Here is an 11,102-nt window from a genome sequence, read left to right on the forward strand (position 1 = left end):
ATATCTGGTTGGAGTGGATGAGTTGGACTGAGGGCTCTGTTTCGGTGCTGTGAGACTCTATGATTCGATTTCATTACATTTCATTTCAGACATTGTAACTACCAATTTTGAATATTTTTAAAACCCATGAAAATTGGAATTTGATGTCCATCTTCTTAGCAAAATTATAATCCCAGTCATAATCATTAACACTCACCTTTAAGTATTTTTCTGAAGATTTCTTTGTCTAAATCCTTTAATTGCTTTACCATCAAGTCAACTTCCATTGGTGTTCTGGATCCAAGGAAACAACTTCCGTGGGACATGCTAAAGCAAATAAAGTTACGCCAAATGAGAGTACTTTCTGAGGACAACATAGCAAGAATTACAGTAGGCTATTCAGCCCATCCAGTGTGTTCCAGCAGCATCGTAAGCAGCATTTACAGTAAGTGTCCGGTACCTTGCATATATAAAGTGGAAGAATCACACACAACAATCTGTAACTTCACAGCATGATATCACCCTCACTATACCAATACCATCAAGCCAGGAGATCAACCCTGATTTAGTGAAGGCTGCAGAAGGACACAGCAAGAGCAGAACCGAGCAAGTATACGAATTAAGCGTCAACCATCGGAAAATAAAAGCATGACTACTTTCCTGCCCAAAAGCATAAGTGACAAATGATGGACAGAGCCATGCGATTCCACAACTAATGAATCAGATCAAAGGTCTGCAGGTCTGTGACATCCAATTACGAATGGTGATGGGACAATTAAAAACTTATTGGAGGAGGAGACTGGACAAAAAAACCCTATGCTCAATGATGAAAGAGGCCAATGCATCAGTGCAAAAGACAAGGTTGAACCATTTGCAACAGTCTTCAGCCACACGTGGTGACAGGAAGATCCATCTCGGCCTCCTACAAGAGTGCCCCAGCATCATGGATGCCACTCTTCAACCATATCGATTCACTCCATGTGATGTGAAGAAAGGGCTGCAAGAATCTCTGACAGGATTCCGGCAATACTACTGACAACATGTAGTCCAAGACTCACCACTCCCCTAGCCAACCTGTTCCAGTACAGTTATAACACTGGCATCTACCAGACAATGTGGAAAATTGCCCAAGTATGTTCTATACACAAATAGCAGGGACAAATCCAACCCAGTCAATTACTATCCCATCAGTGCAAGTGTGAAGGCTCTCAGCTTGTAAGTTTTATATAAGGCAAGGTTGAATTATTATTTAAGTGATTTATATTGTAAACAAAGTATTACAGCAATGCGTACATACCCTGCATTACATTTCTATCAGTTACTGTATGTGGACCTTTTGATTAACCAGAACACTCCTGGTCCCATAGGTGCCGGTTAATAAAAAGTCTCAAACAATTCGCATCTTACTCTTCTAAACTCCAGCTGATACTGGAGGCTAGACCCTCTAGCTTTGCCTCAAAAAACAACCTGCCCATTCAAGGTATTAGTCTGAACCACATTAATGTTTTTCACTCTTCATTAAATAAAAGGTGTCCAACCCTGTGTGGAGTACTCCAGTTGCAGCGTCATCAGTGTCTTGTATAATTGAAATATAATCTCCTTATTTCTGCATTAAATTGCCTGCAATAAATGACAACATTTATATTAGTTTTCCTAATAATTGCACAGCAGGCAGGCAACATCAGAGGAGCAGGAGAGTTGACATTTCAGGCATAAGCCCTACAACAGGAATTCTTGACAAAGGGCTCTTGCCCAAAACATTGATTCTCCTGCTTCTCGGATGCTGCCTGACCTGCTGCGCTTTTCCAGCACCACACTCTCGACTCTCATCTCCAGCCCTCACTTTCTCCTAATTAATTGCAGACTAACTCTGCAGAACTCATGGGCCAGCACACCCAGATCCTTCTGCATCCCTTCGTCATTTAGAGCGTGTGGTCCCCCCTGTATCAGAGGACATGGTGCTACCACTGTTGTTGTTGTTGTTGTTGTTGTTAAAGGGGCACAACCCCCGCCTGTCTGTATACCGCAATAAAAAAAACTGGCATCAAAGCCCAAGGCACTCAAAGGTTAAGGTTGTCCCCTGGCTGTGGACCATAGAGGCCCCATACCCCCAAGGTAGTCAGCTCCAACCTCCCTCGCAACCAGCCCTCACACTCACTTCGGGTGACTCTCCGAACCTCTTCACAATCCGTTCCCCAGGCAATGGCTTAACTTCCGCCCCGCCCGAGACCTCACATCCGTTCCGATGCCACCAGACAGCCGACAGGCCTCCCGCCCCGCTCGTGACCTCACATCCGTCCTGCTGTTTTCTCAAACCAATGGTAATCCTTCCGCCTGTGAGCTCATATCCGTTCCGCTAATTTCCCAAACCGATGACCGTCCGGCCGCCCCGCTCATGACCTCACATCCGTTCCGCCTGTTCCAGACCGGAGACAGTACTTCCGCCCCGCGCTTGTTCACGTCTGCCTGGTCGGCCAAGGTGAAAAAATCACACGACACCAGCTTTCATGGTCCAAAGGGTTTATTTGAAAACACAAGCTCGCTCCATCATCAGGTGTTAGTGAGACTTAGTGTCGTCGGCAACGACGGAGAGCGACAGCATTTCAACCTCAAATCCGCCTAGCTGGGAACGTACCGGTGACGAAACATCCGCCCCGCGCACGACCTCACACCATTACCCCATGTGGCGACAACACTTCCGCCCCGCTCATGACCTCACATCCGCTGTTGTTCACGGTCTCCTTGAGGATTCAATGAGCCCCTCCCCCTGGGGGAGGGTCAGGCATTTCAAACAGTAACTAATTCACACATTAGTTGCAGTGTAGCCATTCGGCCCGTTGTGTCTGTGGTGGTTCACTTGCACCTTTTTAATCTTTTCAGATAATCATCCAATTACCTGTTAAAGTCCTCAATGGACCTAACATCAAACGCCCCCCCCCCTCCCCCCTCCCCCTCCCCTCCACCCCACCATGGCAGCACTGGGTGAAACAGTTCCTCTTCCATATCTCCACTGCTTCTTGGAATCATCTCCAACCGGCTCCTTCATTCCTTCAGCAATGTCAAAAATCACAAGACACCAACTTTAAAAACACAAACTTTTGGAGCCTTGCTCCTCCTTCAGGTGCTAGACTATAACTTGGACAAAAATCTTGTATAGTGTGATTTTTGACCTTGTCTAACCCAGTCCAAAACCGGCACCTTCACGTCATGTCTTCCAGCAATGGGTATGGTTTGTTCCCATCTACTCCGTCCAGCCTCAGGGGCTGGGGGGTGGAGAGATGCTGCCAGACAGCAGGTGTGAGAGCCCCCTCACGTTGACTAATGTTAGATTGGTGTTCCCAGTCCAGCCTAAGCAACCATCAAACAGCTGCAGCCTGTAGTCACATATAGTCATACAGCCCACTGACCAAGATTAAAATCAGGACAAACACATCCTTGGAAGGTGTGGCCCAGGCTGGAATGGCTAATGTGAGAAATAAAATTCACATATTAATAAATTTCAGTCCAAGTCAAATTCTGAAGCAGCGAAATTTATTGATACGTACTCGCAAGAATGGGTGCCTAACGAGTAAGCACCCTAATCTGAGGGTTACATTCTGATTTATGCTGTTCAGTTGCGTCTCTCGGTCCTCCCCTTTCACCCCATAGGCTACGAGCTACAGCAAAAGTAACCAATCACAAGCCCTAGCTTCACTCCACCTGTGTCTAGCTTCTCTCCGCCTCTGTTTACTTCTCCCATTACTCTAAGCCTGTCGCCCCTTACTCTTATTTATCTCACTCCTTATATGTGGCTATCCTGGCATAGTTTGCTGTCTTCGTGTGATCATCCTGCCAAACTAAATTCCATCCGTTGGCCACATCCCCCCCTGCGACTGGCACACTATTCTCCTGTTACTGGTACATCCTGCTACACGGTCGCTCTGCTGTATTAGTCATAGATAATTCTACCTGTTTTCGTTTCTTCTGTTTTCCTATGCCTGGTACATCCTGCTACACGATTGCTTTGCCCTATTAGTCATAGATCACTCTACCTGTTTTTGCTTCTCACTGTTTAGTCTTGGCATGCGCAGCCTAATTTTATAATGTAAGCTTTTGCAGAAGCAACACCTGTTCCCTTATTCTGCACAATTTTAACCCTATACCTTACAGCTAATTATGGGGCAGATTGGAAAATTTGGGATGATTGCTCACCTTGAGCAGACCTCTCAGAATTTTGATAAACTTTATCAAACTTCCTCCCAACTTTCTTCAAATATAATAGTGCCATCCTTTCTAATGGCTCAATATAAATCAACCTCTGAAGCATCCTCATTAATCTTTCCAGCATTCTCTCTAAATATTTGTGTCTGAGCCTGGTGCCCAGAACTGGACACAACATTCCACTTGAGCTTGAACTGTTACGTGTTATTCATTATGGTGAAATGCAAACAAAATAACCCAGATTGTGCAGAGTCTTGCACACACACAAGATCTCTCAAAGTGTAGCACAGCCAAATATTCAACTATTTACTATCGGAAAGCATACTCAGAAGATGTTATGGTGTATGTCCAACATTTTGTGGTAAAACAATTTTTAGTTACTGTGAGGCACTATCTCAAAATGAATATGAGTTTGCTCTGAAGATCGTTCTTATATCAATAAATATTTTTATCATTAAAGCATTGATGACTACATTAAAAATATAATATTCACAATTTTTCTTCTATCACCATTGAATTCCCAATCTCTGACTTGCATTCATGACAAAGCATTGTATGGCTTGTTAAACTTCTGCACACTTTAATATCTGAAGCTTTGCAAGTGGTACTGACCACTGCACAATCACCTACAAACAGTTCTACTATTGACATGTAGGATAGAAAGTGATTAAAGAAGAGGCTAAAGTTCATTGGCACTACCATGAGGAACTCCTTGAGTGATGTCCTGGGGTAGAGATGATTAGCATTACAATCATTTTCCTTTTTGCTAGAAGGCATAGACTATTGTGGTACCACAGGAATCAGTGCTGGGGCCTCAGCTATTCACAATATATATCAATGATTTGGATGAGAGAATCAAATGTAATATTTCAAATTTAGTGGAGTACACAAAAAGCAACGGAATTGTGAGTGGTGAGGAGAACATAAAGAGCTCTCAACACACTTGAGACAAATTGAGTGAGTCTGGGCAAAAGCATGCAGATACAATGTAACATGTGAAGTTGTCCATGTGAAAAGCACAATGGTTAAGTCTAATGTAAATTGTGGGTTTGGGAAATTTTGATGAACAAAAGGGACCTGGGTGACACTGTACATCAGTGATTGAAGGCATGCAAACCTTTGCAGCAAGCAGTTAGGGATAGATAAGCCTTCATTGTGAGAAGGTTTGAGTATAAAAGCAGGATACCCTGATGAAGGCTTTTGCCTGAAACGCCGATTTTACTGCTCTTCGGATGCTGCCTGAACTGCTGTGCTTTTCCAGCACCACGAATCCAGAATCTGGTTTCCAGCATCTGCAGTCATTGTTTTTACCTTGGTGAGATCACACCTGGATCATGTGCAGTTTCGGCTTCCTTACTGAAGAAAAACATACTTGCCTTGAGGGAATGCAGGGAAAGTTCACCAGACTGATTCCTGGGATGAAGAGACATTAGGTCAACTGAACCTTAGTTTACAGATGTTTTACAAGAATGAGAAGGGATATAATTGTAATATCAAAAATTCTGGCAGACTGGGTGTGAGGGTGTTGAGGGTAGAGGAGCAGATAGAGTTTAAGAGAATAAAGATGTCGAGGGAGAGAATCTGATCAAGGTGTCAAGATTAATGATCACCAATGACCACATTGAATGGTGAATCAGGCTCAAGAGATCTTCTCATATTTTCTGTCTTTCTATTAATTATAATATTCACGTTAAAGAAGATTCTTCCATGTTAAGGAATCATCTTTATCACATTAAGAATTTTAGCAGTTTGATGCAGATTGACTTACTCAGCCATTTCAGGGGGCAACTATGAGTTGACCTCAGTGCTGGGTCTTGAATCACATCAGCCTGAATAGCTGTGGACAGATTTCCTTCCCTAAAAGATATTAGTAAATGAGATGGAAAGTTAAGATAATTATTGCATGGTCATCATTCGATATTTAATTCCATATGTTTTTTAAAAACTCAAATTTCACAACCCATGGGGTGGTCGGATTCAAACCAGAGCCTTACCTTAGTCTCTCAATTATGAGCCCAGCAAAAAATACAATTAAAGCATTGCCTCTGCTACTGCAGCGCATCAAGAAGCAGCTGACCACTGGGGCAATTAGGCATGACAAATATGTCAGGTTATAAAACTAAACAATGGGCAGCCTCTGGAAAAGTAAAATAATTTATCATGCGGTAATGTTTGAATTGTAGATAGTATCACTGATGTAAGGCAGTCTCTGCAACAGTACAATACTTTCACTTTTGCTGTAGTATTTGGATTTCTGAAGGAAAGGCAGTCTCTGCAATCTTTACAATTGTTGCAGCAATAATTAAATTGCAGGTAGTGAAGGTAGACAATCTCTGCAATAGTGAAATACTTTATCTTGTTGCAGTATTAGTTGGATTGCAGGTGGTAACAATGAAAGAAGGGCAGTTTTTGGAGTAGATAAAAACTATTAACTTGTCGTAATATTTGGATTTCAGGTGGTACCACTGAAGTAGGGTCAATCTCTGCAATAGTAAAATACTTTATGATTAGATTAGATTACTTACAGTGTGGAAACAGGCCCTTCGGCCCAACATGTCCCCACCGACCCGCCCCCACCCAGACCCATTCCCCTACACCTAACACTACAGGCAATTTAGCATGGCCAATTCACCTAACCTGCACATTATTGGACTTTGGAAGGAAACCAGAGCACCCAGAGGAAACCCAGCAGACACGGAGAGAATGTGCAAACTCCACACAGTTGCTTGAGGCGGGAATTGAACCCAGGTCTCTGGCGCTGTGAGGCAATAGTGCTAACCACTGTGCCACTGTGAGTAATATTTGAATTGCAGGCAGCAACACTGACGTAAGGGTAGTTATCTTATTGCAGGTAGTAACACCGAATGGCAGTAACACTGAAGTAAGGGCGGTAACACTGAATGGCAGTAACACAAGTCAGGGCAGTAACATTGAAGGGCAGTAACAGTGAATGGGAGTAACAGTGAAGTAAGGGCAGTAACAATGAATGGCAGTAAGACCAAAGTAAGGGCAATAACAGTGAATGGCAGTAACACTAAAGTAAGGGCAGTTACACTGACTGGCAGTAACATTGAAGTAAAGACTGTAACAGTGAATGACTGTAATACTAAATGGCAAGAACAGTGAAGTAAGGGCAGTAACAGTGAATGGCAGTAACACTAAAGTAAGGGCAGTAACATTGAAGCAAGGGCAGGAACAGTGAAAGACAGTAACATTGCAGTAATGGAAGTAACACCGAATGGCAGTAACACTGAAGTAAGGGCAGTAACAGTGAATGACATTAACAGTGAAACAATGGCTGTAACAGCAAAGCAAGGGCAGTAACACTGAATGGAAATAACACTGAAGTATGGGCAGTAACAGTGAATGGCAGTAACAATGAAGTATGGGCCGTAACAGGGAAAAACAGTAACACTGAAGTAAAGGCAGTGACACTGAATGGCAGTAACACTGTAGTAATGGAAATAACATTGAATGACAGTAAGTCTGAAGTAAGGGCAGTAACGCTGAATGGCAGTAACATGGAAGTATGGGTAGTAACAGCAAATGGTAGTAGTAGTAAAACATTGACAGTAACAGTGAATTAAGGGTAGTAACAGTAAATAGCGGTAAGGACAGTAACTCCAGCAACAATCTCCAGACAGGCACTTACTACAAACCCACAGACTCCCATAACTATCTGGACTACACCTCCTCCCACCAAGTATCCTGCAATAACTCCACCCCAATCGACCAAATCCTCTGCCTCCTCTGCATCTGCTTGGACAAGGAGACAGTCCACTCACGAGCATTCCAGATGTCCACCTATTTCGAACAATGTGCTTTTCCTCCCTCTGTCATCCAGACAACCCTCTGCCACACCACCACCATTCCCTGTTCCATTGCTCTAAACACCCACAAGGCAATAAAGAGAGAGTCTCCCTTTTCCCCATTAGTCTTTGCATCCGATGTATCTTCCTGAACCACTTGCGCCAACTCCAACTAGACTCCACTACCAAGAACATCTTGCCCTCACCACCCTTCTCTACCTTCCAAAAGGACCATTCTCTTTGACAATCCTTGATTTGTGCCACTCAACCCAAGGACCACCCCCTCCAAGCCCCCAAATACCTCCTCCTGCAACCCAAAAGATGCAAAACCTACTGGTACACCACCCCTTCACTTCCATCCAGGGCTGCAAACAGTCCTTGCAGGTGGTTCACCAGTGGTTCACCTGCCTCTCTTCCAAACTCGTTTCCTGCATCAGGTGCTCCCGATGTGGTCTTCTCTACACTGGGGAGAACGAACATAGACTGAGGGAACAGTTTGCTGAGTATTACAGACTGGCCCCCAGGGGCTGACTGGACCTCCCAGTAACTGCCCATTTTAATTCCCATTCCCACTCCCTTTCCAACATGATCATCCTTGGTCTCCTCCATTGCCACAACAAACCACACTACAAACTGGAGGAACAACACCTCACCTTCTGCCTGGACTCAACATTGAGTTCTCCAATTTCAAATAACCTCTCTTCCCATCCCCCAACTCCTTTCCCAGCCCCTCTCCGTCCCTTCCACTTCACCCTGCCACCACCAACTATATTCATTCCTCCCATTGACCAATCAGGTCATTCCCTCTACCTGTCTTCACCTATCCCCACTTCACCACCCTGTCCCCATCACCCCCTTTATCTGCAGCTCCACCCACACCCACACCCAGTCCTGAAGAAGGATTACACCCAAAGTGTCAACTTCTCCACCACCTGATGCTGCCTGGCTTGCTGTGGTCTTCCAGCCTCCTGCCTGTTTACAGTAACAGTGAATGGCAGTAACAGTGAAGTAAGGGCAGTAACAGTGAAGTAAGGGCAGTAACAGAGAATGGCAGTTACACTGAAGTAAGAGCAGTAACAGTGAATGGCAATAACAGTGAAGTAAGCGCAGTAACACTGATTGGCTATAAGGGCAGTAACACTGCAGTAAAGTGGGGTAGGGGCAGTAATACTGGGGTAAGGACAGTAACACTGAGGTAAGGATAGTAACAACGCTGTAAGAGAAGTAACACTGGGGTCTGGGCAGTGACAGTGGATGAGGAGCAGTGACACTGGAGTAAGGGCAGTAACAGTGTGTAAGGGCAGTAATACTGGGGTAATACAGTCATAGAGATGTACAGCAGAGAAACAGATCCTTCAATCCAACTCGTCCATGCCGACCAAATAGCCAAACCTAATCTAGTCCCAGTTGCCAGCACGTGGCCCATATCCCTCTAAATCCTCCCTATTCATATACCCGTCCAGATGCCTTTTAAGTATTGTAATTGTACCAGCCTCCACCACTTCCACTGGCAGCTCATTCCACACACGCACCACCCTCTGCGTGAAAATGTTGCCCCTTAGGTCCCTTTATATTTTTACCCTCTCATCCTAAACCTATGCCCTGCACTGTCCCCCATCCTAGGGAAAAGAGTTTGTCTATTTATCCACAGTGCAGTAAGGACAGTAACAGTGGGGTAAGGGCAGTGTCAGTACAATAACACTGGGGTAAGAACAGTAATGGTACAGTAAGAGCAGTAACACTAGTGTAAGGACAGTAATGGTGGAGTAATGGCAATAACATTGCAGTAATAATGTAGTAATACTGGGGTACGGTCAGTATCAGTGCAATAACACTGGGGTAAGGACAGTAACATTGCAGTAATCATGCAGTAACAATGCTGTAAAACTGGGGTAAGGGCTGTAACAGTGCAGGAAGAGCAATAACACTGGGGTAAAGTTAGTAACAGTGGGATAAGAACAGTATAATGGGCTAAGGACAGTAACAGTATCATAATATTGCAATAACACCGGGGTAAGGATGTTAACAGTGCAGTAATAATGCAGTGACATTGGGGTAAGCACAGTAACAGTGCAGTAATAATGTAGTAACAGTGCAGTATGGAGAGTATCAATACAGTAACAGTGCAGTATGGAGAGTATCAGTCAAGTAATAATGCAGTAAGCACAGTAATAATGCAGAATGGATAGTGTTAATGCAGTGACACTGTCATAAGCACAGTAATAATGCAGTATGAACAATATCAGTGCAGTAATGATGTGATAGTGGGGTAAGCACAGTGATATTGCAGTACGGACAGTATTAATGCAGTAATAATGCAATGACACTGGGATAAGCACAGTAATAATGCAGTATGGACAGTATCAATGCAGTAATGATGTGACAGTGAGGTAAGCACAGTGATAATGCGGTATGGACAGTATCAATGCAGTAATAATGCACTGACACTGGAGTAAGCACAGAATCAGCACAGTAATAATGCAGTGAGACTGGGGTAAGGACATTAATAATGCAGTATCAGTGCAGTAATAACGCAGTAACACTGGGATCAGGACAATAGTAATGCAGTATGGACAGTATCAGTGCAGTAATAATGCAGTGACAATGGGGTAAGCACAGTAATAATGCAGTATGGACAGTATCAATGCCGTAATAATGCAGCAACACTGGGGTAAGCACAGTAATAATGCAGTATGGACATATCAGTGCAGTAATGATGCTGTGACACTGGGATTAGGACAGTAATAATGCATTACGGACAGTGTCAGTGTAGTAGTAATGCAGTGACACTGGGGTAAGCACAGTGATAATACAGTATGAACAGTATTAGTGCTGAAATGATGCAGTGGCGCTGGTGTAAGCACAGTAATAATGCAGTATGGACAGTATAAGTGCAGTAATGATGCAGTGACACTGGAGTAAGCACAGTAATAATGCAGTATGGACAGTATCAGTGCGGCAATGACACAGTGACACTGGAGTAAGCACCATGATAATGCAGTATGAGCAATATCAGTGCAGTAACGATCAGTGACACTGGGGTAAGCACAGTGATAATGCAGTATGGACAGTATCAATGCAGTAACACTGGGGTAGGCACATTAAAAATGTAGT

At 43.9% G+C, this 11,102-nt stretch overlaps 1 protein-coding gene across 3 annotated transcripts in view; it reads right to left on the reverse strand.

Moving 5' to 3' along the window:
- The window catches only part of commd5 (COMM domain containing 5), a 41,549-nt gene extending 39,290 nt beyond the window's left edge, over positions 1–2,259 (reverse strand). Inside the window, exons 1-2 of one of the 3 annotated variants that reach the window (XM_043705161.2) lie at positions 2,138–2,259; positions 197–306 (exon numbers count right to left, since the gene is read on the reverse strand). In XM_043705161.2, coding sequence (XP_043561096.1) covers positions 197–305 — 109 coding nt within the window. In that variant the 5' untranslated portion in view covers position 306; positions 2,138–2,259. Of the gene's footprint in view, positions 1–196; positions 307–1,517; positions 1,537–2,137 lie in introns of those variants that run through there. The other 2 variants (XM_043705159.2, XM_043705160.2) reach the window with 2 other exon arrangements.
- Positions 2,260–11,102: the final 8,843 nt, after the last annotated feature.

This window comes from Chiloscyllium plagiosum, unplaced genomic scaffold (assembly GCF_037043375.1).
Source record: "Chiloscyllium plagiosum isolate Xiang-an unplaced genomic scaffold, Cpla_swu_hap1 HiC_scaffold_11, whole genome shotgun sequence".
Taxonomy (NCBI): domain Eukaryota; kingdom Metazoa; phylum Chordata; class Chondrichthyes; order Orectolobiformes; family Hemiscylliidae; genus Chiloscyllium; species Chiloscyllium plagiosum.